Below are 27,266 nucleotides of genomic sequence, written 5' to 3'. Positions count from 1 at the left end.
GTGCTGTCTGAGAAGAAGATTTAAAAACTAATAAATCTTCTTCTCAGACAGCACACTCCAACCATGACCCCAAGTCGTAAAACGAGCAGGAAACCACGCGTCAGAGCTAGCTAGAAAACAAGCAGGAAGATGTCGCGTCTATTTCGCATGCGACGAAATATCAACCGAGTCTTTTCCGATACATTCGACTCTGCAGAAGAGTGACAAATGTCATGTCTGCAGACCACAAGTTGTTCGCAACAGTCCCAATCAATACCAGAACTGTTACACGCGATTTCGCCCTGTGAGCACTAAGAAGATTCAAAAATTCGCGCAATATTGGCGACTACCGTGCATCAAACAAGATCAAAGAGTGCGCAAGTCCAGCATCTCTGGAACTCACGAGTGTGGCATCTCCGCTGGATAGATGTTGGATCCACATCAAGAGCCGAGCCCCCACACCACAGTTCAGCCTTCTCGGTCCGGCCAGGAACAATCTTTAGCGGCATCAAGGCCCGCTAACGCCATCGCGTACACATATCACGCGCTATCCCCAATCTGAGCGTTAAAGATAAGCTCGCATATCAGAGCGTATCTGGTATGGTAATTCGAGATGACCGAAGCCTGGCGTTCGATGCTAGCTAGGATGATGACGGAATGCTGGATGCGATTGTTCCCCACAGATCGAAGTCGAGTTTCCGCGGTATTGCTGTGCAGCAGCTGACGTTGACCACACCGTTGACGTATCCAACTAGCTGGTTGAAGGGTGCCACTACGTTCTTAGAACACTCCGGGTTTAACATAGTATCACCAACTCCAAACAACTTCGATTGCCCCGTCTGCCTTTTGTCCGGTCTAGTCTGGTCTGGTATTTCAGCATCGTCATCTTGCCTATACGTCGCTTTGCGCATATCTTTCCCGCTCCATTGGCATAATTTCATGAATATTCCAAACCTGTTTGATCGCAGTGGCCATCACGTATAGCACAAGCCCTATACCGATCCTACTGAATCTTCCCCAAGTTTCGGTACCCCATCTCCTAGTCACGCATCATGAGCGTGGCCACGCAGACTCCGGCGGGAGTGCCCGTCCCTCCTGCCCATGAACATCAGCCACAGCCACATGCCGCGTCGAAATCGATACAATTGCCGCCATCACCACCAGAGACCGTGAACGGAGACGACACCAAGTCTACCACTTCGACATCAGAACCAGACTTTCCGCTTCCACCGCCAGCAAATACTCCACCACAAGTTCTGGACGTTGATAAACCCACCCCGGACGCGCATGTACCAAGAGACCCAAGACTAATCCGGCTAACCGGTGTTCATCCTTTCAACACCGAAGCACCGTTAACGGACCTGTTCAACGAGGGTTTCTTGACTAGCCCAGAGCTGTTCTATGTGCGAAACCATGGCCCAGTGCCTGATGTACAGGATGCAGAGTGTCTTGATTGGGAGTTCTCGGTTGAAGGGTATGTTGCGCTCTTGGAAGATGATGTCTTCATACTAAACCTCCATTAGTCTGGTAGCCAACCCCCTGAAGATCACCTTGCGGCAGCTGCTTGAGGAATACGAGAATGTCACATATCCTGTAACTCTAGTCTGTGCTGGTAACAGGCGGAAAGAGCAAAACGTCGTGAGGAAGAGCAAAGGATTTTCTTGGGGCCCAGCCGGCGTTTCAACAGCGTTGTTCACTGGTGTGGTCATGAGAGACATCATTGACCGAGCGAAGCCACTACGGAAAGCGAAGTACGTGTGCATGGAAGGTGCTGACAAACTCGTAAGTTGCTTTTCGGTGGCAACGTACAACGTCTAACACTGTGCATAGCCCAACGGATACTACGGCACATCGGTGAAACTTAACTGGGTCATGGACCCAAACCGGGGCATCATGTTGGCGCACAAGATGAATGGCGAGATGCTGCGACCTGATCACGGCAAGCCGTTAAGAGCCGTGATACCGGGACAGATCGGTGGCCGAAGCGTGAAGTGGTTGAAGAAGTTGATCGTTACGGCTGAGCCAAGCGACAACTGGTACCACATTTACGACAACCGAGTGCTACCGTATGTGCCTCGAACTTGGAAATGGGATCAAGACTAACATTTTCCAGTACCACTGTCGACCCAGATGAGGCAGCCAAGAACGCGAAATGGTGGATGGACGATCGCTACGCTATCTATGATCTTTCGCCGAACTCAGCCATTGCATGTCCCGCACATGAAGAGAAACTGGCCTTATCTTCAAGTCCCGAATCGTATAATGTCCGGGGTTACGCCTACAGTGGCGGTGGACGACGCGTGACAAGATGCGAACTATCGCTCGACAAGGGAAAGACATGGCGACTTGCGAAGATCGATTACGCAGAAGACAAGTACCGGGCCTTCGAAGACCGACAACTATACGGCGCAAGATTGGACATGGACTGGCGCGAAACGAGCTTCTGCTGGTGCTTCTGGAATCTGGAGATTAGCACTGCCGAGCTGAAAGAGGCGGATGATATCGTGGTGCGGGTGATGGACGAGGCGATGTGCGTTCAGCCAAGAGACATGTACTGGAGTGTGTTGGGTATGATGAACAACCCATGGTTCCGGATAGTTATTCACAAGGAAGACGACATACTCCGATTTGAGCACCCGACGCAACCCGCGTTGATGCCTGGTGGCTGGATGGAGCGCGTCAAGAAGGCCGGTGGAAATCTCACGAACGGATACTGGGGCGAGAAGATTGGAGGTGAAGAGCCAGAACATGCTGCCATCGAGGAGGCGAAAGAGATCAAAATGACGAAAGATGGGGTTGACAAGGTCATCGAGATCGATGAGCTGCGGCAGCACGACAAGGCTGAGAACCCGTGGTTCATAGTCAACGGCGAAGTCTACGACGGCACTACTTTCCTGGAAGGCCACCCGGGTGGTGCGCAGAGCATCATAAGCGCAGCGGCCCAGGATGCTACAGATGAGTTTATGGCGATTCGTGAGTTTCACATCACCGAAAAGACGACACGACCCCGGCTAACAATAAGCAGACAGCGAAACAGCCAAAGCCATGATGCCAGACTATCACATCGGCACGCTTTCAGAAGCCTCCCGCAAACTCCTTTCAGAACCCGAACACATCCCCGAATCCACCACCCCGCGCCCCATCTTCCTCGACTCCCGCAACTGGCGCAAAACCCTCCTCCACTCCAAGACAAAAGTCTCCTGGGACACACGCATCTTCCGCTTCAAGCTCGACCATCCGGACCAAGCGCTCGGCCTACCCACCGGCCAACACCTCATGATCCGTCTCCGCGATCCCGTCACTCGCGAAGCCATAATTCGGTCCTACACACCCATAAGCCAAACCACGCAAACCGGCTACTGCGACGTTCTCATCAAAGTCTACGCCGACACACCCCACCGCGCCGGCGGCAAAATGACAAAAGCCCTCGACTCCATCCCCACAGGCCACTGGGTTGATTTCAAAGGCCCCATTGGTAAATTCGAGTACCTAGGTCGCGGTCTATGTGCCGTCAACGGAAAAGAGCGGCGAGTGAAGCGTTTCTTCATGATCTGCGGTGGCAGCGGCATCACGCCCATTTTCCAGGTTCTACGCGCTGTCATGCAGGACAAGGAGGATGCTACGCATTGTACTGTTCTCAACGGCAACCGGCTGGTAGAAGATATACTGTGCAGAGAGGATTTGGATGCTTTTGCGAGGGACAACACGGAGAGGTGTAAGTTGTTGTATACGTTGACTCAAGGGCCGGAGGATTGGCAGGGATTGAGGGGCCGGATTGGCAAGGAGTTGTTGGGGGAGCATTGTGTTAGGGATGGAGGAGAGAGTTTGGTGCTGATTTGTGGGCCCGAGGCGCTGGAGAAGGCGGCGCATGAGGCGTTGAATGAGCAGGGCTGGAAGGATGAGGAGTTGATGTTCTTCTAGTGTCGATGTTGTTGTTCGAGGAGTTTGGAGGTATTGGAGGGATTGAGACATGTATCATTTCGGTCTATTCACTGTATATAAAGTCGCGTTTATCGAAGTACATGTACTGCATTTGCTTGAAGAGCCAAAGTATGCCCTACTACAAGCCTACCTTCAATGATTCTAACACCGAGTCCTTTGCTCGTTCCCATCACGTGTAGGGCCAAGACCAGTCTGGACATGACATCGCACTTTACCCGCCCATCTCGATCCTCTCCATCGTATAACCCTCCAAGCCGAACCACACATGTACAATGACATCCCCCGGAGACCATCAACCACAAACCCGCATCTCCGTCCTCTCCTCTCCTGATAACGAAGCGAGACACCCCCTGCCGCCAAGCTGCCTAGCTCACGATAAGGAACACCCAACCAGTGCCAAACCCACCCGACGCGTCTCCACATCACACCTGTCTTGAAATCTCCACGGAGAACGCGTCTCCATCGCCCCCTAGTAACATTAATGAGCAATGTCAATTGTTTGACTGGACGCGCCACGGTATCCTTGTCGTTCATTACTGCCGTGCGAACGGGAGCTAGGTTGTGGAACATACAGTTGCAGGGGGTAGGAGCAACCCCGCTGCGTTACGATGCATTTCCGCGACCACCGCGGGGCATGCGTGATTGGGAGATGGGATGATTGAGCTATCTATCCTTTCGTATGTGGCGGAGGGGTTGGCGCGGGAGGGCAAAGCGCGTGTTGGGTCGACGCGCGGGAGAAGTTCGTGCCACGGAGTTGTTGGTTGCGGCTATTGAGGTATCTTGCTCTACTGATTCTACTCGCTGAAGTCATCTCTTGCCTTTGCCAACTTTTCCTCTCACAAACTTCTGTTTCTTACTCTTCTTGGAGTGAGTGTTGCAGTTTACGCTTACGCATACGCATTGTGGTATCTTGTGCCCTCTTGGCTGAGTGTGCTAGTTCGACTACTTGCTTCAGAGGTACATTCGTCGCCTTGATATCCATATACCCGAGGCTTTGATAGCCTTCACATACATCATGGCTGAGACGGAGCCAATCGTCACACATGGCATCGAGCCCTCATCTGGCGAATCACACTCTCCACCTGGCGATCGCCATGTCACAGCGACATGGGGATCGAAAGACGGCAACATATCGAATGCGGAGTGGAACGATGCGGAAGCTAACAAGCTGCCTGAGAAGGTAGCTGATCTGGAGAAGAAGGGCGAGATCAATGATCAACATCCACGGAAGAAGATTGTGGTTGTTGGATTGGGTATGGTGGGCATTGCATTCATGTAAGTCGGCAAGTCTTTTGGATCTTTAGACAAAGAGCTGATTTGTCCAAGCGAGAAGCTCATGAAGTACGATGTGAAGCGGAGAGAATACGACGTGGTTGTCATTGGTGAAGAACCACATCTTGCATACAACCGCGTCGGCTTGACGAGCTTTTTCCAACATCGGAAAGTCGAGAACTTGTATCTCAATCCCAGGGAATGGGTAGGTTCAGCATCAAGCGAGGACGAAATGTATGCGGCTAACTTCATCCTAGTATGCGTCAATGCCGGAAGGCTCGCTGAACTACCATCTCAACACCCTCGTTACCGAAATCGACTCCACCGAAAAGAACGTTAAGACCTCATCCGGCGAAACGGTACCCTACGATATCTTGGTCCTGGCAACAGGGTCCGACGCGCTCCTCCCACGACATACACCCGGCCATGACGCGAATGGCGTATTCGTATACCGCACAATCGAAGACCTACAAAGACTCATCGAATTCTCTTCGACAAGGAAAGGTACAACAGGCGCTGTAGTCGGTGGTGGCCTGCTAGGTCTGGAAGCCGCACACGCGATGATGGACCTTGAAGATTTCGCGAAAGTGAAGCTCATTGAGCGGAATCGATGGGTGCTATCGAGACAACTGGATGGCGATGCGGGCGGTATGGTCGTCGAACAGGTCCGCGCTTTGGGCTTGGATGTCATGCTAAGCAAGAGAGTGGGCAAGATCTTGACAACCGAGGACAACTTCGTCAAGGGTGTGGTGTTTGAGGACGGTGATGAGATGGAGTGCTCGTGCATTTGCTTCGCGGTGAGTAACATTGGACCGCGAAACAACGACAAAGACTGACTCTAGCAGATCGGTATCAAATCAAGAGACGAGCTCGCCCGCAAAGCAGGTATCAAATGCGCCGATCGAGGAGGTGGTATCGTGGTCGGCCCTGACCTAGCGACTTCACAACCGGACATCTACGCCGTAGGCGAATGCGCCAGCTGGGAGAACCAGACATTCGGTCTCATCGCTCCTGGTGTCGAGATGGCAGATGTCCTCGCCTTCAACCTCACACAAGCGAAAGCCCATGCGCCCCGCAAGTTCAAAGCACCTGATCTCAGCACCAAGTTAAAGCTTCTGGGTGTTGAGGTCGCGAGTTTCGGTGACTTCTTCGCGGATCGCGACGGCCCGAAGAACATGCCTGGACGACAACGAGCTGAGAAGAAAGATGCCACCGGAGCGACACCGAGAGATCGAGTTAAGAACCTGACGGACGGACCAGCGCCACCACCGGTCAAGGCTTTGACGTACAAGGACCCATTCCAGCAAGTGTACAAGAAGTATCTGTTTACAATGGACGGAAAGTACCTGTTGGGTGGCATGATGATTGGCGACACGAAAGACTACATCAAGCTGGTGCCCATGGTGAAGAACCAAAAGCAACTGGAGATGGCGCCAAGTGAGCTTATCGTTGGTGCGCAGAAGGGCGACGATGATGGTTCAGATCTGTAGGTTGCACTGCGCTCATACAAGAATGCTGTACTAACATCACATAGATCCGGCGACACTCAGATCTGCTCATGCCACAACGTCACCAAAGACGATGTAGTCAATGCAACCAAGGATGGAACTTGCAAGAGCATCGGCGACGTTAAGTCTTGCACCAAAGCTGGTACCGGATGCGGAGGCTGCATGCCGCTTGTGCAGACGATCTTCAACAAGACCATGGCTTCCATGGGCAACGAAGTCAAGAATCACCTCTGCCCACATTTCGAGTACTCGCGCGCCGACCTCTTCAACATCATCTACGTCAAAGGCCTGAAGGACTTTGCTGCTGTCATGAAGGAAGCTGGAAAAGATCCAAACTCCTTGGGTTGCGAAGCCTGCAAACCCACCATCGGAAACATCGTCGCCTCTCTGTACAACAAGCATCTACTGGAAGTCAACAACAGGGGTCTACAAGATACCAACGACAGATTTCTGGCCAACATTCAGCGCAACGGCACATTTTCAGTCGTTCCGCGAGTCTCAGGTGGTGAGATTACCCCGGAGAAGCTGATCGTCATCGGTACCGTCGCGAAGAAGTACAACCTCTACACCAAGATCACCGGTGGCCAGCGTATTGACATGTTCGGCGCACGGAAACAAGACCTGCCCGACATCTGGCAAGAGCTCATCGATGGTGGAATGGAGTCTGGTCACGCATACGCCAAGTCACTACGAACAGTCAAGTCATGTGTCGGTACTACATGGTGCCGATTCGGCATCGGCGACAGCGTGGGCATGGCTGTGCGTCTAGAAGAGCGCTATAAGTCCATCCGTGGACCCCACAAGATCAAGGGCGGAGTATCTGGCTGCGTACGCGAGTGTGCCGAAGCACAAAACAAGGACTTTGGTCTCATTGCGACTGAGAAGGGCTTCAACATTTTCGTGGGCGGCAACGGTGGCGCGAAGCCACGACACTCGGAGCTACTCGCCAAGGACGTGCCACCAGACGATGTGGTGCCCATCCTCGACCGCTACCTCTCTTTCTACATCCGCACAGCCGACAAGCTCCAACGAACAGCGAGATGGATGGAGAACCTCCCCGGCGGCATCAAGTACCTTCAAGAAGTCATACTCGAAGACAAGCTAGGCATCTGCGCAGATCTCGAGAAGCAGATGGAAGACCTCGTCGGCACCTTCTTCTGCGAATGGACCGAAGTACTCAAAGACCCCAAGAAGCGTTCCTGGTTCTCCCAATTCGCAAACACATCCGAAACCATCGTCGACACCATCGAACCGACCCAAGAGCGCGGCCAAGAACGGCCCTCATACTGGCCCAAAGACTCCATCACAGAAGACTTCCGCGGCACAAAATGGACAGAACTATCCTGGCAGCCCCTCGTCAAAGCCGAAGAGTTCAAAGACGCAGACACAGGCGACAGCAAAGCCATCAAGCGCGGCGACACGCAACTCGCCGTCTTCAAAGTGCGCGGCAAATACTACTGCACCCAGCAAATGTGCCCGCACAAGCGCGCCTTCGTCCTCTCCGACGGCCTCATCGGCGACGACCTCGCCAACAACAAACTCTGGGTCAGCTGCCCGTACCACAAGCGCAACTACGAACTCTCTGGCGACAACGCGGGGAAATGCGCAAACGACGAGAGCGTCAACATTGCTGTTTTCCCTATCGAGGAGCGCGGTGATGGCTGGTTGTATGTCAAGTTACCCAGTGTGGAGGAACTGGATAGCGTGCTTGGTACGAGTAAGTTCAAGATTAAGAAGAGTGAGACGGAAGATCCTTTTGTGGCGCTGGATAAGAAGTTGCAGAGGATGCAGTTGAAGGGGAGGAAGGGGATGCAGGTTTCGCATCTTGAGGGTGGGTTAGGGGAGAAGGCGAAGGCCGCGCAGATACTTGCTGGTGGAGAGAGGGGGGCTGGGGGCCTGGACTGGTAGTGTACGCGTGCGGTTTGAGCATATCCAGGACGGCGTCGTGGTGTTTGTTTGTATATATGATTCCCATCATTGGATTTGTACAAGAATCGGTACATCACTCTCGCGTTCAATCACTTCTTCCTTCATTGTTGGCCATGGGATTGACTTGTGCAGTCGTGTGATCGCCTCAGCCTCTGCATGCTGGCTCCCAGTTCTTTGGTATAATAGCGCTATGGGTTAGGGGTCTCTTGACCCGCCGATGGGTGTTCGATCATGCATGATCATTCAAGTTCGATGCTTCAGCTCTGTTCATAGTGTTGGGTCGTACGTGGCACCTATCGGTGACTTTCAGTATCGACGTAGCTGCTGGTCTTGGGTCAGTGTTCCAACTGCATGGTTGTCGAGATGATGATTTCTTCACTAAAATAGCTGCAAGCGTTGTTGCCGATCGGATGGTGAGTGTTGCACCCGCAGTCATGTGGCACGAGTATGAACGTAGTGGCTGACATGTGATGGTGGTACATGTTCACAGTCAGTTCCTGGAAACTCAATGTTGTTCGTTTTAAGGTGGTTATGTGATTGTTGCTTCATTACGCCTGGATTTGGAATCCGAAATGTGATGAGCGTTTAATAAAGTGTTGGGACTTCCCCGCACGAAATCGCTGTCATTTTCCACACGTGGATATAATAAACCTGAAACAACGGTGAGGCTATTGTGATCAGACTAGGCAATCAGTCATAGCAAGCTGTCTGTGTAGTATATAATGCTCATCGGCTGACTGGCAAAGTTGGGAATGACCATAGGTTCCCCTTTCGAGTATTAGGCATACGTACCTTGCCTAGTTTGCGCAGCAGAGCTGGGATGGCCGGAACATTATCTGCAGATGCGGTGTCGACGGTCAAGCTGGCGCGGTGCGATTCGCTACACAAAAGACTAAATAGAACGTGGTTGAGAACACAAAGCTAAATTCTGACAGGGAATCTCAGTAAGATCAGTTGATCGCATTCCCAGTGTGTTCTGTGTCTCACAAAGAGTAGCGCATGACTCCCTCAGTGCAGAATGCCCCGACAATCGCCAGTACCTTTTTACTTTTCTCCCATACCACCCAGGCACCCGGTAGTAGTGGCAGCCCTGTATTTATCGTCTGGGTACAGTAACCGTTGACTAGTAATGTTCTAGCCTCACGTATAACACAGGTAATTCGTAAGGGTGTCTGCTCATGATCGTATCATAGTTTGCTCCGATGTAGGCGCTCCTTCACATGCAGCTCAGCCCACGCTGACCGTCAAGGCTCGCAGTCTTGGATACCGCCTTGACCCAACGCCAGCGTGGCATTCAGATAACTCGTTTAGGCATAGAGCAGTGGCTGAGGCTGTTGAGAAAGCTCCCACGCGCCGTTGTCTGTGTGTTTCTCAGTTTTCGCATGTGAACTAAGCTTTTGTTGAGATCCTGCACTCATCCTAGCCGATGAGATTAAATCGATCAACATGAACGGCGTTCCTTTGAGTAGATCTAGCTTCGATGGGACGATCGAGGAAAGAGGCCGATGAAGTCGACAGGCTGACTGTCGGTCCATTACAGTGATGTACGGTGTCGCATCAGGGCGTAGCATAATGCACACCGCTGGAGGAATGATGAAGACAGGGCGCACGACATGCTTGATTGGGTTTACATGAACTGGAACAAACCTCCGGTACCAAACGACTGACGTGTCTCTGTTACCGTTACACTGTACCGAGAAGCAAGGGGCTCGTGTGGTCTTACTGGCTACTTTCGTCGTCATTTCAAGCAAACACCTCCACTGTCCTGTGACACCGAGAAGGTCCGTGAGTGTGATCACTTGGCTTGCGAGGCAACAACGCTCTCACCGGTACTTGATGGGTATATAGAGGCTGGCTTCTGTGTCAGGTACCGTAAATAGCCCAGTCATCTTCTTTCTCAGCCAACAGCCAAAGCCTCCTTTTCAGTTCCCCAGCAACATCTATCTAACACCCATCGGCGTTATCCAGATACCAGCATTGAAACCATGAGGATACAATTTAGCAGGCACCGTTCCATCTCCGTGGATCGTCAGACATTATCTGCTTGGTTTCCTCAGCTATCGAGCATGCACAATGTCGACGGAGACGACCTTGTGGATAATCTCGAAGCCCGTTTCACATATCGCTACGGCATAACGAGGCTGAATATCGAGAACACCCTCTCGGAGCTGTTCACGAGGCTTGGACAGCACCCCCACTTTGACCAAGGGCAAAAGCAAAAGCGCCTTGTTCAGATCCTGACCACCCAATCGGTCATGGATGTCAAAAGCCGTTACCATTCCAAAGGTCTTCGAAGTGTGCGACGGATGTTCATTATACTGTCGTATCTAGCAGCTGAACATGGGTCTTTTTTGCTCGCCGAAGCACTCACTTACTTCTGGGTGAATAACGAACCTGTGCTATCGCAAGAGTCGTCGAAATATCATGGAGACTGGTGGAGAGCTTTGGCAAAGGTACAAGAGGCACTGGAAGAACCTACGACGAGGGATCTCGAGCCCTTCGCAATTATGCCATACGCTGGTTTTCTCCGTGGTCGCGCTCCCCGAGCCTTGCCGTGGCCCGGTCATAGAGCGCGATCATTGCCTGTCATACGGCGTCGTCACAGTCCCGATATGCGCGTCGCCATCCCAACGTACCCGAGCTCTAGTTGGGCATCGCCAATGATGTCGCCTGTCGCATATCCAAGAGGCGATTACTTTGACGAGCTCGAGGCCCTCCAATGGCAGCAGAACGAGATGAGCATGCAGTTGAGCAGTGTTGATGGGAAATTGGATTATCTGATTGCTGGAGGTATGTACTGAGCAAGATAAAAGTCTCTCTGGTGTCGACCAGAGGCTGCATTGATCTACCGCTCTACGATGGCTCGTATGAGGGAACATTGGGTTGACGGAATGGCGAACGTTCGGCTGTCGACATTGACGATCCGATTTGTACCATACGCGAGAGCTGAACTCATCCAAGAAGTGTCGAAAAACTGAGATTGATTATGAAAGTGGGTTCTGGCGGGTAGGCTCTAAGCCTTTCATGTTACCAGACATGAATGTGTCCTGGGGTGCTCTAGCGAGGCGTTGCATTTACGGCCTGTTTCGTAGTCATGACAGAACTGCTTCCCAAATTTCGTAGCTCTTAGATAGCGAGGTGAAAGCCTTGCCTGGTGTTCCAGGCCTATTCTGTCGTTCTTGCAGCGGTCTGTAAGCCAGAAAGCTCAGAAACAATATGGATCGCGTATCTCTAGATCCCATCAAATGATGCGCCATACGCTTGGTACCGCTTCTCATATGACAGATGGAACCTGCTTTTCGTAGATGCGTGTACAAAACGGCGTACGTCGATCCACACTGTCGTGTCGCAATTGTACTGTAAGCCAAACCATAGCGTGAGCACTAATTGGCCAGAATCATATGAGGCGGCCACGCGCGTTGTCGGAGCAAACTTGTGTGACACTTCAACGTATTCGTCTGTCTGTCAATCGATCGGGAGGGCTGACGGTAGGCCTAGTGCTCAACGCTCCTGAGCATATAATGATGCCAGTGGCCGGTTGAGCAACATTTCTTCGACCTTCTGTACTACCATCCTCTCCTCCCAACACATCATCGAAACCTTCCGCGCGACATTGCGTATTTTCCGAAGGAAAATCGCCGATCCATGTGGGATACTGTCACGATCAGACTCGCTACCAACGTAGTCCTCCACCCCAGTCGGGGCGGATTGCAGAAATGGCTACCAGATGTCATTCACAACCTGGGATTTGCCAGAACATTCGACAGCCGACGCCTGATATCACAGATGGCTGAGGCTTTCTCCAAGAAACTGCAGTACCCCATCACATCCGACACTATCGTTTCAACTCTTGAGCAGTTCATCGGATACCTTGCGCCAAAGTCCAATTTCGCCGCTTCGACTGGAACACGCCTAGATGAGCATATGAAGGACTGTCTCAGAAAAGACTTGGGCGTCATGGAGACCTCGGACCTTCGTTGCAGCAGGCACCGGTTTCTGATATTTTGCTCAGTCGCTCGGGCCACTCGATCGCAGGCATTGGCCGCGTCCATGATGGGTTTCCTGCAAGGTCACCTACACGAAGTCGTGTACGATGAGCAACCTGGGATGCGGAGGGAGTGGTGCATGGGCCTCGTTGCGTTGGAAGGCTTGGTATCCGAGCGAGTCCTGGAGCAACTGTTACGCTGTTTCTCGGGTGCTGTCGGCCGATCATACGAGATGAGGCGGCGGCCAGCATGCTACGACCTATGCGCTGCGATGATGATGAAACGGCAGCAATATCCGTTCTTCGGTCATCAAGGTGGGATAATGCCACCGAGGCTCGAAGACCCAAGAGACAGATGGCTATCTGTTGGCCGTCGTCATCGGCATCGATATCGTCAACACCATCCTCGAAATGCATACCCATGGATCCAGCGGAATGGACATTTTGATGATGTCGGAAGGCTGCAGTATCAGCAGGAAAGAATATACTCGAAGCTCAATCATATTGGCCGGAAGCTCGAGGACTTGTAGTGAAGCTCGAGTAACCATAGTTGGCAGGGGAAATGGACTTTGACGAGCGATTCAACGATATGGCCGAACTGTGCACACATGCTTGATTGTTTTCTTGCCGAATCGTATCAGATTTACTAATCCGTACCTGTAACGATTTAGTTGGCCTCGAAGTAGCATGAGGTCCATTACAAACTTACTGCTATATCGTCATGTTGCGCGAAACATCACACCCATTCTCCTCTGAATATACACTATGCTCCATGCGCCTCGCTAATTCAAATGATGTCCCCTGAATGTCTAGAAAACCGTCCTATCCACGATCCAATGACCGTGGCTAGGCCATTACCTCAAATAGTGAATGACCAGCCAGCAGAACAGGAAGAAGACGACGACTCCACCCCAGAAAATCCACTTGTCTTGCTTGGCTCTCCGCTCAACCATGCGGATGGTATCGCCACTGATTCCCAGGGTATTCGCAACCGTGTATAGCCGTCTCTGTGTTCCCTTGAGCATCTCTCTCTGCTGTCCCAGATCGCCAAGGACCGTCCGTCCTCTGTCTAAGAACTCATCCAACTGCTCTGACGTCTTGTTGAAAAAGGTGTTTTCCCTCAGCACATGGCCCTCGCGGTCGTAGTCGCCACCCGCTGGTGCGCCAGCCGAATAGGGGTTCGGTCGGTAGGGAGCGTTGGGGTTGTAGGGTTGGGAAGGTGCGAACGCCGAATGTTGGGCAGAGAGATTAGGCTGGGCATAGGGGTTTTCGGGGGTTGCTGTGTTGTGTGGACGACGGCCTAGCAGTTCTGTTCGTGCCTCTGTGGTTTGCTGTTCCTAGTCAGCAAAGGCGTTCGCAATGACAAAACGAGAGTCTTAGGCGTCGGTTCGAAACGTACGATTTCCTCATTTACACCTTTTATGCGCTTGAAATTTGTCCGGTACTCTTCGAGTTCAGCCCGGAAGTTCTTTAACCTCTCATGTGCCTTTTCTGCTTTGGTTTGCACAGGCTCTTGCTTTGCAAGCTTGCCATAGTCGTCGATGGTGCGCGCAAATGTGGCTAGGGACGCGTTTAGTTGGGCTTGGAGATGTGGTGATGGCGAGGCTGAGTCGGCGAATTGATCCAAGTCTTTTCGTATCGATGTCGATTGCCGTAAGGCGTTGTTGAAGAGCGCGTTCTGTTCGCGACGTAAGTTTGTGTTGAGTAATATGAGTAGATGAGGCGTACCATCGCGGAATATCAGGGTTTTCGTCGGTCTGAAGTGAACCAATTACTTCAGTATAGATCGGAGATGTAGTGTGAGGTTTGTTACGGTGAAGGTTATACTGTAGCCTTGAAGGCAGACTTTCGCGACTTGACACATTGCATCATCGCGAAGTCCGACTGCTGGACCCTGAAATGCCAAGCTTTTAGCGCACCAGCGCTAGTGGCATTCGGAGAGCTCTCTCCAGTTCGCTCCCCATTGTTCGACATCTGGGTACTCTACAACAATGCATATAAACTTGCAGCTTGACCTCACAGCTTCGTGCAAAGCTGCCGATACTCATGTCCGATACAGACAGCAAATCCCGGCCAGAGTCTGAACCGCCTGGATTACGGTACCCCCGCCCTGGATTCCTGGACGACGTCGCGACTGCTTCTATAAGCGGCCAACCACAGGGCGTGAAGATCCAACGTCCTTGGACTTCTGTTCTGATCAGTAATTGCGGTCTGCGATCCTCATGTTACCCAGCTATGCAGGTTGCTGTGAGAGTATACCCGCACAAGCCACAGTCGTCAGTTCCGCCTAGTGATAATTCTCCGCTCTACCTTTAGTCATTGCACTGCGCCCTCCTCCTTATCGGCGTTCATCTGGCCTTGTCAAGCCTTCTATCATCCGTGGTTGACGTCGTTCTTCCTTCTCCACCTGCCTAATCCGGTAATCTCCTACCCTGTCGGCAAGTAGCAGGGCTGGGTATTTACGCTTGCCGAGCCGCGGAACAGGTGCATCTCGAGAAGAGATCGCAGAAAACGATGATGGGCACCCACTATAGACCCAGTGTGCTAACTGGCATGGGAAGTTCGTTGTAGACCACTTCCGATATGCGGATCCATGCCATCATGTGCCGTCTCGCACATTGGGCGACGGCCCATCTCCATTTTCGATATAAGAAGCCGATTTGCGAGCTTTGTGTCGGATAGCCATCTCTTCATCGCAGTCATTATGTTTCTCCGATCAGCACTATTCGGAAGTGCGCTGCTCTCGAGCGCCTACGCGCACGAGATTCTTTTCGGTCGCGATCTCCCGCTACCGGTGGCTGCCAATGCGGAGTCATATACCGACTGTGCCAATGCAGCATGGCCTCCTTCCAGCGTCGGCGTGGAGCTGATTCCGCAAGCACCGGACGATGAGATGCGAGCTATCGTGAATGAAATCAGTTCAGCAAACATCGAAGCTACGATCACCAAACTGGTATCGTTCGGAACCCGCCATACCCTTGCCACATACAACAGCTCGACGCGCGGAGTAGATGCAGCGAGGGATTGGGTAGCCTCCGAGATGCGAAAATATGCTGCGGACAGCAACGGCACGATGACGGTCGAGGTGCAAAGCTATTTGCAAGGAATAGCCAGCAGAATCCCCTTTCCCGTGTACATATCGAATGTGCTTGCGACTGCCAAGGGAAGCGAGACTCCCGACAGGGTATATGTCATGACCGGACATATTGACAGTCGGGTCACTGACGTGCTCAACTACGATGCTGACTCTCCCGGTGCCAACGACGACGCGAGTGGGGTTGCTAGTATGTGTTTCTTGAAAGGGTTGTTACAGGATCAAACTGACTTATACAAGTTGCGATGGAGATTGCGCGTGTTCTTGCCAAGCATCAGCCCAAGTCAACAATAATCCTCGGTGCTGTATCTGGCGAAGAGCAGGGTCTATATGGCTCCACCTACCTGGCACAAACACTCAAGAACTCTAGCACGAATGTCGAAGGCATGCTGAACTGCGACATTGTCGGTTCCTCAACTGGAGATCGCGGTCAGAAAGACCCCTACACCATTCGCGCTTTCGCTCAAGGTGTTCCGCCTCTTTCAGCCGAAAACAACGTCACAGCAGCGCGACGACTCCAGATCGGGGGCGAAAACGATAGCCCTGCACGAGAGCTTGCGCGCTTTTCAGCTGAAGTCGCTGCCAACAATGCCACTGGCATGAACGTAGCCATCATCTACCGCTTGGACCGCTTCTTACGTGGAGGTGACCACACTGGATTCCTTCAAGCGGGTTACCCTGCTATCCGCTACACGGAGCCTAACGAGAACTTCGCTCATCAACATCAAGACTTACGCACCGAGAACGGCACCGTCTACGGCGACCTAATCGAGTTCGTCGACTTTGACTTCACAGCACGTGTTGGCAAGGTCAATCTAGCGACGCTTTGGTCCCTCTCACAGGCTCCTGGTATGCCACGTAACGTTACCATCGACACGACAGTTTTGGACAACGACTCGCGCATCAAGTGGATTGTTTCCAATAGCACAGATGTCGCGAGCTACGAAATCGTGTGGCGAGCCACTACAGCGAGCTTGTGGACTCGCATGCTCGATGTTGGGAAAGTTGGGTCAGTTGTGCTTCCCCTCAGCAAGGACAATGTCATCTTCGGCGTGAGGGCCGTCGGTACGAACGGGTACAAGAGTCCGGCTGTCTATCCTTTCCCTGGATAAAGCATTGATCCATGGAATGACGCAGGCCTGGGTTCTCCAACGAACCAGAGCTGCCAAACTTACAGTATACTTAAGTCGTTGTACGTATCAATGCATGTGTCTAGCGAGTCTGCGAAAGATCTGGTTTTTCTGCATATGAATGTGTTCCCACACAGGTCCTCGCAAGCATTCCCGCTTTCGGTATGGTAGTGCCAAGCGTGACCGGGTGTTGCAGTATCGTGACTGATTCCGAGTGCAAGACACGGGCAACGTACGGAACCTACAAGTAACTTCTCATATTTGTTCGCCGTTCGTCAGAAGTCGAACTTCATCGTCCCGCGCGGCTCGTTGTTTTGCTCGGTGTTCGTAGCCATGTCGTCTACTCACACCATAACACAGACAGATCCAAGCGCCAATCGACTTCCAGGTAATACGCTACAGGCGAGTATCGAATTGCGACATGTAGCACCGGCGACGTTACGCGACCAAGGATGTAAACACAATGACCAAAGAAGCAGCGGCATCGAGCCAGCCGCATTCCTTCCCCAACCATCAACGACAGTATCAGTAACTGAGCGATGGAGCCATCCAAAGGCCAATATATCCCGCACATTCGCTGTTCTCTTCGCGTTTATTATCATGGGCGCAAATGATGCCGCATACGGTGTAAGCGATACAACACTTTCGCATACATGGACACTATTAACGTTACACAGGCTATCATTCCTTACCTTGAGGGATACTACGATCTAACATATGTTGTCGTCTCGCTAGTGTTTCTATCTCCGATCGGCGGATATATCAGTGCTGCACTCCTCAACAACTGGCTGCACATCCACTTTGGTCAACGGGGCATTGCTTTCCTTGGACCTGTTTGCCATCTAGTCGCCTATGTAGGCATCGCTCTCCATCCACCATACCCCGTTTTGGTGATTTTGTTCATCTTCTCGGGATTTGGGAACGGAATTGAAGATGCAGCCTGGAACGCGTGGGCAGGCAGCTTGGCCAATGCGAACGAGGTCTTGGGATTTGTGCATGGGCTATACGGGCTGGGGGCTTTGCTTAGTCCACTCGCTGCTACTAGTTTGATTGCGAAGCGTGGATGGCAATGGTATCAGTTCTACTACATCATGGTCAGTCACCAAGGATACTCAATACGTTGTTGCTAACCTTAAATAGCTCGGTGGCGCCTGCATTGAGCTTGCGACGTCGATTTGGGCATTCCGAACGTGTTCAGGTCAAGTGTATCGCGAACAATCAGTTCGCATGAATGCAGAAGGTGAAAGCCGTCTCAAGCAGGCACTCAGGAGTCGCGTCACCTGGATTGCCGCCATCTTCTTCTTCGGGTATGTGGGAGCTGGTGGAGCGCTTGGAGGTTGGATTGTTACCTTCATGCGTCAGGAAAGAGCAGGCGGAGATTTTGAGTCTGCCATTGTCGCGACCGGGTTCTGGACTGGCGTCGCTGCCGGTCGCCTTGTCTTGAGCTTCATCACACCAAAGCTTGGCGAGAAGCTCGCTGTTCTGGTAGGGTCAAGATCAGAATGGAACCTGCACAAGCTGATTGTACGACAGATATACATTGTTATCGCCATCATATGCCAACTTATGTTCTGGCTCGTTCCTTCCTTCCCCGTATCAGCCGTTTTCGTCGCACTACAAGGCTTCTTTCTCGGCCCGCTCTTTCCAGCTGTCATCGTCGCAGCGACCAAAGCTCTCCCGCCACATCTTCACGTCTCCGCAATAGGCTTTGCTGCTGCGATAGGTGTCGGCGGAGGTGCTGCGCTACCCTTTGCTATCGGATCGCTTGCTCAAGCGAAAGGCCTTGGTGTCCTACAGCCCATCATTCTGGCTGTTCTCGCAGCTCTGTTTGTTCTGTGGCTCTGCTTTCCGAAAATGGAAAAGAGAAAGACAGAAGGAGAGGTGTCACTGCTCTCGCCGGAAGAGCGAAGGAAGTGGTGGCTCAACGTCGATATTGATCTTGTAGAGATCATGAGACGTGTGGTGACGAGGGATTTGAGTGGCCAGATGGTCGCAACTGCCTAGGAACGTTAGCACATGGTGTTCATAACCCAGCCCTGAAGGGCTCTTTCCACTCCCACCCGCGCTAGTTTCATTGTGATGTCAACAAACTGACCCTCACCCTGCCTTCTCTCACCACCTTCGACTTTATGTCTTCGCAGTCGACATCATGTCCTCCAACTCACCCGAGGCTTCATCATGCTCCATCACAGACAAATTGCGCTCTCTGAGGGCTGAAGTGGATGAGCTCGCTAAGACCCTCGCTTCCGATTCGGACTCCTCCACAGAGACGCTTGTCGGACATACACTATCAACACAGAGTGCGGACACTTACCCGGGAGCTGAGACAAAGCCGAGTACGCCATCAACATCAACCAACGACGCCGACCAGAACGAAACTCCCGAAGGACACCCATCCAATTCTGACGACACCGATATCGTGTATCATCCCCATCTCCGCGACGTGAACAGCATCCCCGACCTTGGTTCCACCTTGACGGAACTCGTAGATATTCCCAATGACATCATCAAACGGTACTACGGCGATCGCATCCACTTCTCGAAATTGTACGCTGGCCAACCCTATACAATGGCCTGGTGCATCAAAGCGGATGATGTACTCGATCCTATCGCTATTGTCATACGATGGCCCAACGACTCAAGTCTTGATATCGTAAAAAAGGACGACGACGGCGACAGCATTGCCCATGTTTCAAGACACCAAGAACGGACTAACACCCTGGGGACGGCAGCCGCCAACATTCGTCTGAAATTCGGATGTGATCGGATTGGCTTCTACGACGGTGTGCATCTGATTTTGTTCGTATTCAACGATAAACCCCAGTCAGGTGTCACCGTATTCGTGGGATGGTCAGATGAAATTCGCTACAAGCTCATTATGTGGCTAGGGGAGGCGATCAGAAACACAAACGTACAGATGCTGAAACCGCTTGTGGGATACGCGCTGGAGGACTCGAATATGGAGGCCGCGGCTCTGGAGACTCCGCCGCAATGTTTCCTACATGACAAACATATCGACAATAGCGAGGTAAGCAGCGCGCTACTCACGTTCGGCGCCCAGTACGGTGGCTGTGCATTCAAAATCTACACAACCCCTGATGGCAAGCTCGTCAAAGTGGGAGACAGCCCACTCCATACTGTCGACGATTCCGCAATCGCCACACCGGAAGGCGTCCTGAAATCCTCACAACTCACTTTGATCGACTTTCTGGTCATTGCCGGTAAGGATCACTCTCCGGCCCTCAAACACAGCTACGATATTGTTCCCGACGCCATCACCTGGTATGTGCGCAAGACCGGCGAACGCAACGCGAAGGAGCTCGTTGGTATAGTTCAGTTTGCTCCTGCCGGCACGATCGTACCCGGCGATTGGGGTCTCCGGAAGCCGGACCTTACGTTCACGAATGGCGAAGGTATCGTGCGCACGGCGAAGCCCCTTCTGGAAGCCATGTTATCATTTGGACAGAAGCGGGAGTGTTATTGCTTGGCATTATTCGACTATCACAACGTCGTCTTTGTGACGCGTTGTAAGGGAACGAAGGTGAATGCAAGCATAGCGTTGATTGGTGGGGAGAGGATTCGCGGCGGGTTCCTTCAGTGGCTGATACGAGCATTGAAGATTGCAGATGAGGATTTCGATGCTGTTCAATGATCTTCCTAGTGCTGAGATGGATGCCATGAATAGCTTACATTACGAGAACTCTAAACCTTGCGTGTCGCATACATACAATTGAATCATCGAGTTATTCTAATCCATCGAATCACGCACATTGGCTCTTTTTCAAACCTTCATAAGACCTCCAGGAAGTTCTGCCAACCCTAGATCGAGTGATTAGTATAGAATTTGTATAATAATACGGCATAACTTACAACCATCAACATCCTCATCAACAGTCCGCGGAATAGTACACTTCATCGCCTCCTCAGTAGTCTGATAGTCCAGCACCGAACACTTATCACCTATACAGCGCGCATTCATAGCACGCTGGAGTGAATCATCCTTCCAGCCAAACACGTAGTCTCCATGCTGCGAGAACCCGTCGCTGTATTGACAACCCGTTAGACTCGATCAACGTTCGAGGAGGATAAAGAGAACTCACCTGTCCCCCGTACTAAGCACAAAAGGCTGACTTCCATCCTCTGGCCACAACCCCTCGTCGTTGAACTCCCTCGTATCCCACATAACCTCATACATAACCTGCGGAATAGCCACAGGATGTGACTCAGGACACGTCCCCGTAGGCCCGACATCGGTTTCTCCCGCCCCGTCCGCATACGCCACATGACTCTGATGATCCGGAGAATCCAGGTTAACGCCATCCCAACACGTGGGGAAAGTGATAACAGAGCGAATACCGCCCGGACAGAAACCCGTAGGAAGTGTCTGCGCATCCGGCGCCGCGCAGTTGAGATGCATGTTATCACCCGTCTCCGGCATACACCTATAACACACCTTCCGAGCCGACGTTTTCTCCGTCGCCAACGCATCCCCAACCAACATGCGAAACCCCGGTCTGAACGCCGTGACACCAGTCTGATTCTTTGTATCAGGCGTATAATACACCGTTATCCCCGCCGCGCCTTTCAGCCCCTCACTAACAAACTGCGGCACCCTTTTATACGTGCCATTGCGAGCGCGGAAGTACAGGACGGCGGTCCAGTAGTTTGAGAAGTCCTCAGAGAAAGTGCAGCTTGTGCATGTGGAAGCGGTGACGAGGTCGTGCGAGGGGGGCATGGAGGCTGTGAAGGAGTTTCCGCCGACGATTTGGTGGAGGTGGGGGGAGGGGATGAGGGAGGGGAAGACGAGGGGGTCGAGGCGCTCGACGACGAGTTGCGAGCATTGGAAGCGGAGCATGGGGGGGATGGTTATGTTGAAGAAGGGGGGTTGGGCTGAGACATGGTGGGCGAGGAGGAGGATGGGGAGGAAGGTTGGCCGCATGTTTGTGGTTGTGGGAGGTGGTGTTGGAAATGAGGATAAGAATAGTGGGATGTCCGGAATATACACGACGTGAACATAGAGACAATGTATACTCTAGATATTTGCTTTCCGTCTTTGCCTGCCGTCTCTCAAATCCGACCCACGATCACATGTTGTTGAGTGAACAGCCAATATCGGTGTGATGGCTGCGGGGCCCGGGAGTCACTCCCCCGGGTTCTACCCTAATGTCGTACGACTCCATTTTAGCCTTTGAGAACGCTGGCTATATACTCGACGATCACTGCGATACGCATGTGGGGCTCTGGGTGTATATGGAAGGTAAATTGTTATTGCTGCAAACCCATGTAGCCAGCTGCATGCCAAGGGCATCCTCCTAATCCTTCTCGCTGATCTCGAGGCCGAATTGTAAAGAACCAAAAGAACACTGGTGGGAAAAAAGGTATCTTATCGCCAGTTTAAAACCTACGTAGCAGCAAAACCTTGAAAATAAACATGCTGTGTACTAGCGAGGACGTATGCAGTACTTTTAGGGCGACTAGCTGTCAATCGTCAACGTCGACGTATGCAGCACGTAGCATGGTTTCCTCCTCCACAGGCGGCTATTTGTCATCATGTATTCGGTATATACTCCAAGTCGAAGATGACGCCAACTGAAGTGTGTGGCGGTGGTTCTTCGTATCGAGGAAGCATCACGACGGGCTCTTGGGAGAGAGGGGTGTTTTGGTTTCGTAGATGTGCTCATGTGAGATGATGCGTTAGTCGCTTTCGGGGTATCTAACGTCGTTATCATATTCAGCGCGGCATGATTTGTAGTCTAGGTGGATCGAAGAATCGAACTCTGGTCTTCTTATAGAGCCGAGATGAAGCGGGCTTCGGGAAAGAAGCGTATGCCGTGGAGCTGATTCATTTGCCAGCCTCCTTCATCGTGATGGCCAGACCGGAGGCAGTACTTGACATGCTGCTACCACTGCCACTTTTCCTTCTGTGGTGTTGTTTGGCAGTCTCGGAGCCGGCGCTACCACGCCGACTATTTGAGGTGGGCTGTACAGGGAAGTAGCCAGATCCGTCCTCGACGGCAGAGCGTACTGGTGTCCTTGCCCTGCTCTGCACCGGGCTCATGCGAAACGCTTCTGACCCAGCACTCCACCTCTGGCCCGGGCTTGCACCGCCTGTCAGACTCCGCGCATGCCTCCGAGTAGGCGTCTCGGCAGGCAATTGGAGCCGTGAGTTGATGCCCATCCACAGCGCCTCTTCGTCATCGTCACCCGGCACTCTCCACCCTCCCACGCCTTCAAAGTCACGCGTCAATTCACTTGTACCAATGAGCGCCGTGAGAGAGTTGTTCTTATGTTTCAGGAGACGTGACGTATGCGCCGAGTGTAGAGCTGCATCTTGCGAAGATGTCGTGCTAGCTGTGCTTGTGCGGCGATGGCGCTGCCCAGTCGGGGAGTGTCGGGCGGACGAAGGTATAAGAGGAGCCCGAAGCGGCACTGGCTTCGAAGCCGAAGGAGATAGCCATGCGCCTATGATCGCAATGGCGAGACGGCAATATACGGTTAATGCGCGGAAGGAAAGGAGCGATACGGCGATTGAGGTGGTGACGACGGCGAAGACGGCGAGCGGGATGGAGACGGAGAGCAGGATGAAGGGCGTGACGGCATAGACGGGATTCCACAGACTGAGCTCAAGGCTGGATGAGCCCAGTCGAAGAAACATGATGGCGACCCGTGGTGGAGAAGGAAAGAACGATGACGGGTGTTCGCATGTGAAAGTTGCGGGGAAGCGCCAAGGTCAACCAGACGCGACCTCTCCACCCCTTCTCTGCGGAGCATCGACAGCGAGCCTCTCCGCTCAATTCCCGCTGAATCGCCTTGCTGTCGTCCGCGCAGGTGTGATGCCAATCCCGATCAGCACGGCGCTGAGAGATGTGCCCTTGAAGATGCTCTCGTACTGCTCGATCTTGAGGCGGGTCGAGTAGGGCTGACGCTTGATGCGAAGAAATGTCGCGCCCGTGACGGCCAGCCAGGCGCCGAAGAGAATCTCGTAACGGTACTTCTCCACCGCGGTTTCCGAGGCGTTACCAGACATGATACTGATGCAGTCGGTCAAAAGCAAAGGTGGAAGAAGCGATGAAGGTTGCGGATCGGGCGGGAGAGGCCTCGATAATATGGAGGATTTCATGACGTCGTTGGTTGGCTCACCATCACGCGCTCGCCACCGCTACTTGCATCCATCACACCACGCCGCAGACCGCTGCCATACGACGGGAAAACATCGTGAACAATGCTGTCCACTCGTTCTCCATCATGGCTTTTGCACATAGGTTACTACCACCCAACCATTGTAGACTTACTAGCGCCTAGATGCTGATTGGATCGCTTTGTCCATGCACGACTTCCTCTTTGTCTCGACCTTATCACGGAATCGCTCACCGCAATTTCATTCTAGACAGTACATCACCCAAGATCTCAGCCTCATTTCAGGTTCACAATCTACCGAGACTGAAGCGCGTATCATGTCGACGCGAAATGTTTGGAAGATCGACCGCAGGTCCTTGATCATCATTCCGATTACCCTTGCCGTGATACTCGGCATTGCATTCCTGCTTTCACGAAAGCTAAAACGAACCTTCTTCGGTCGTTCCAAGAAATCGATACTTCCGTTCACTAACACACCGCCACGCAAGACATCTTTTCAGCACCATCTCCAGGCTTTGCGCACGTGGGGGAAGTCTGCAGTCTCTTCTGTCACTAGCTCGCCTCAGCCTCACGACCGCCTCACTCATCGAGGATGGTTCCAGCGTTACAATACCGAGAAAAGTCTCCTTGAGGAAGATCGTTGCAAGGAGATGCGAGAAGAATGGAAGCCGAGAGTGTTCATTCAAAATTACAGGGAGCACTGGAATCGGATTGCCGAAGAGCAGAAGAAAGCTCGACAAACGCAGTGGGAGAAATTCAAAGACAAGGTAGGACTTTAAGTATGTATCGGTGCAATAAGCCATCACTTCCAATTATGATATCTCGCCATTAGTACTTTTTGTACATCGTCTTTGTATGCAATGTGATCTGCGGTGGTACAACTGGGCGGAGCACACTGACGGCTTTGTCTCCTGCAACTTCTTCAAACAAAGATGATCCCCGGTCATGCTCCCGGTTAGTTATAGAATCCTGCTCTACTCTCAAAGACCATAATCGCAGTTCCAAATGTCATCTGCTTTACCAAAAGATGGCTACATCAAGTTTCACCTCACATATCCAAGAAGCCGATCTGGCTGACGCATCCGCCGAAGCGTCAGTCGAGGAGCTGCAACCCCAAGGCATCTCCAACCAAACGATCATCATTATAGTTTCCATACTAGGCTCTGCAACTATCTTAGCCATCGTCGTCGGAGTTATAAGCTACTTTCGACACCGACGTCGGAGAAACGCCAACGAAGAACGCCAACAGGAGATTGAACGGAGTCTACAACGCGCTCGACGACCAGTTCTTACGTTAGACACAGACATACCAATCGCAACTCAGTACAGAAGATCGGCTGGTCGAGTCGGCTAGACCATGATGTGCTCCAACAACTTCTACGGTCCGCAATTTGACTAAGAGCCACACACTGTGGGTTTACATGTCCGGACTCTGAACACACTGTCGACCTAGACTGTCAACATGATTCCTATCTCAATGCTTCAACTCCGCCCTCCAACACCCCTTCAGCCGCCAGATACGTAGACGAAGCCCAGCCTCCCAACGCCGATCAGAGACCATGGCATTAAACCACAACCAAATCGGTGCCATAGTCTCAAGCTGCGCAGGCGCGGTCTTGCTAACCATCTTCCTAATTCTAATTTTCGTCCACCCGGTCCGACTTTACACTTTCTCGCGACGCACATCTCCCCGTTCCAACCCAGCATTTACTACCACAGACGAAGAATCCCAACGTCTCTCCATACCCGACCCCCGTTTCTCCCTCCTCAGCCACTTCGAAACCGTCGGTAACCTAGTCATACCTCCCTACCACCGTCCTCTTCCCTCAGCGCTAGACATCATCAACCGTGTAGCCATAGCTATCGCTTTACCTGCAGGTACGAAGCCCGCGGACTTGGAACGTGGGACGGACGACGGGGTTCCAGAAAAGGTGTCGTGGACTCCGATTGAGCGTCAAGACTCGCTTGTCATGCGTGAGAGTGCTGCTCAAGAAAGGAAGAGGATGTCTGCGAATCATATGGAGCAATTGGAGAAGCTGCAGAGTATGTTTGTTATTGGTGATGGTGAGGAGGATGAGGATGAGGAATGGGATGATGCTGATTCAGTAGATCATGACTCGGAGGTGGCTCATGGATTTGGGTCGGGTAAGGCTATGAATGCGCTGTATCATGCGGAGTAGATTATATTAGAGTAAGATGGTGATGTAGATGTTGTGGCAATATGAGATCGTCTCGTATCGTGCAATGGGGGTTGGGAGATTCCAAGAGTCATTACAGGAAGTCATTTGAGCATATTAAGGAGCGTGAATACTAAAGTATATTAAGGCAAACTCAAAGCCCAGTGCGTCGACTCTTGTTGTTCCCCAAGTTTCCAGATACACGCCATCCCATGGCATCTCTGCATTATCTTCACCAAGCCGGAATAGAGCAGGCGAAGTCCTTGATCTCCGTCGTCGCGTGTGGTAGATCGCGGGTGTACTGCATCTCTGGGCAATAGAGGTGGCTGTCGGTTTCGTGTTGTGGCAAGGAAGCAGAACGCGGGAAAACGCGCCTCGTCTCGGCGCAGATCAGCCGCCGCGCGCTTAGTCAGCAGCTGCTCAACACGCGACGCGTGACGCGTCTGTTCCTTCCATATTCACTCGTTCCTTCGACTTATCCGTGACCTCTCTCCGCCGTTGCACACCGAACTCAACATCGCAATCGTATCAGCTCCGTTCAACCTAAAAGTACGGATGCGATGGACACTGATGTTCTCAAACCTTACTCAGCCTGAGTAACACGACCTGCGAACTGTCAAGCACCTGCGGCTCCAGGAGAGCTGTCTGCACGTGTCACAGAGAACGCAAATTTGTCGCGCGTGCCATGAATGCAAATCTGGTACTTCACATGCTCCACAGTCGCTAACCCACAGACACAGCCTCAGCATCGGAGCTCGCGAAGGTATCCTAGACCGCAATGTTCGGTGGCACGCGCTTCTTGTCCTTCGAGAACTACCATTCGCTCGCATTACAGGCATTGTTCGCACCTTGACTGGCCGATTAAAATGCTCATCACACAGCTTCAATGTTGTCCATGGTCATTGGCCAATGTCTCATGTTTCAAGATCGTCGCATTACCGAACGGGCCGGTCGCGGGATGATCACATCCACTAGGACAGCCCGGCAGTGAGGTAAAGCCCTCTGCAATGCTGTTTTATTGCTCCTTCAGCACCCTGTGCGACGTCGAGAGATGGTCTCGGCCACAGATGGGTTTTGCGATCATGCGGGCGGCTAGATGGCTTCGATTTGGAG

The 27,266-nt window shown here is 52.3% G+C and overlaps 7 protein-coding genes across 7 annotated transcripts; 6 read left to right on the top strand and 1 right to left on the bottom strand.

The window, feature by feature from the left end:
• Positions 1-1,031: 1,031 nt before the first annotated feature.
• J4E92_011067 (uncharacterized protein) lies at positions 1,032-3,900 on the top strand (the record flags this gene model as incomplete). Its single annotated transcript, XM_051502399.1, has 5 exons — positions 1,032-1,453; positions 1,503-1,761; positions 1,810-2,045; positions 2,093-2,952; positions 3,005-3,900. 5 exons carry the CDS (start codon positions 1,032-1,034, stop codon positions 3,898-3,900), a joined length of 2,673 nt encoding a protein of 890 aa, XP_051347397.1.
• Positions 3,901-4,936: 1,036 nt separating this feature from the next.
• J4E92_011066 (uncharacterized protein) lies at positions 4,937-8,609 on the top strand (the record flags this gene model as incomplete). The annotated part of the gene is made up of 5 exons (XM_051502398.1): positions 4,937-5,196; positions 5,248-5,398; positions 5,451-5,990; positions 6,039-6,679; positions 6,728-8,609. The coding sequence occupies 5 exons, from the start codon at positions 4,937-4,939 to the stop codon at positions 8,607-8,609; spliced, it is 3,474 nt and encodes a 1,157-aa protein (XP_051347396.1).
• Positions 8,610-13,469: 4,860 nt separating this feature from the next.
• Positions 13,470-14,346, bottom strand: J4E92_011065 (uncharacterized protein; the record flags this gene model as incomplete). Its single annotated transcript, XM_051502397.1, has 3 exons — positions 13,470-13,946; positions 14,015-14,293; positions 14,344-14,346. 3 exons carry the CDS (start codon positions 14,344-14,346, stop codon positions 13,470-13,472), a joined length of 759 nt encoding a protein of 252 aa, XP_051347395.1.
• Positions 14,347-15,319: 973 nt separating this feature from the next.
• Positions 15,320-16,821, top strand: J4E92_011064 (uncharacterized protein; the record flags this gene model as incomplete). Its single annotated transcript, XM_051502396.1, has 2 exons — positions 15,320-15,899; positions 15,950-16,821. 2 exons carry the CDS (start codon positions 15,320-15,322, stop codon positions 16,819-16,821), a joined length of 1,452 nt encoding a protein of 483 aa, XP_051347394.1.
• Positions 16,822-17,439: 618 nt separating this feature from the next.
• J4E92_011063 (uncharacterized protein) lies at positions 17,440-18,843 on the top strand (the record flags this gene model as incomplete). The annotated part of the gene is made up of 3 exons (XM_051502395.1): positions 17,440-17,466; positions 17,517-17,933; positions 17,980-18,843. The coding sequence occupies 3 exons, from the start codon at positions 17,440-17,442 to the stop codon at positions 18,841-18,843; spliced, it is 1,308 nt and encodes a 435-aa protein (XP_051347393.1).
• Positions 18,844-18,988: 145 nt separating this feature from the next.
• J4E92_011062 (uncharacterized protein) lies at positions 18,989-20,491 on the top strand (the record flags this gene model as incomplete). The annotated part of the gene is made up of 1 exon (XM_051502394.1): positions 18,989-20,491. One exon carries the CDS (start codon positions 18,989-18,991, stop codon positions 20,489-20,491), a length of 1,503 nt encoding a protein of 500 aa, XP_051347392.1.
• A 5,044-nt stretch (positions 20,492-25,535) lies between these two features.
• J4E92_011061 (uncharacterized protein) lies at positions 25,536-26,156 on the top strand (the record flags this gene model as incomplete). Its single annotated transcript, XM_051502393.1, has 2 exons — positions 25,536-25,560; positions 25,702-26,156. The coding sequence occupies 2 exons, from the start codon at positions 25,536-25,538 to the stop codon at positions 26,154-26,156; spliced, it is 480 nt and encodes a 159-aa protein (XP_051347391.1).
• Positions 26,157-27,266: the final 1,110 nt, after the last annotated feature.

This window comes from Alternaria infectoria (genome assembly GCF_024043175.1).
Source record: "Alternaria infectoria strain BMP 0036 chromosome Unknown scaffold_56, whole genome shotgun sequence".
Classification (NCBI taxonomy): domain Eukaryota; kingdom Fungi; phylum Ascomycota; class Dothideomycetes; order Pleosporales; family Pleosporaceae; genus Alternaria; species Alternaria infectoria.
The sequence above is the reverse complement of the archived record's forward strand: the minus strand, read 5'-3'. Positions and strand labels throughout refer to the sequence as shown.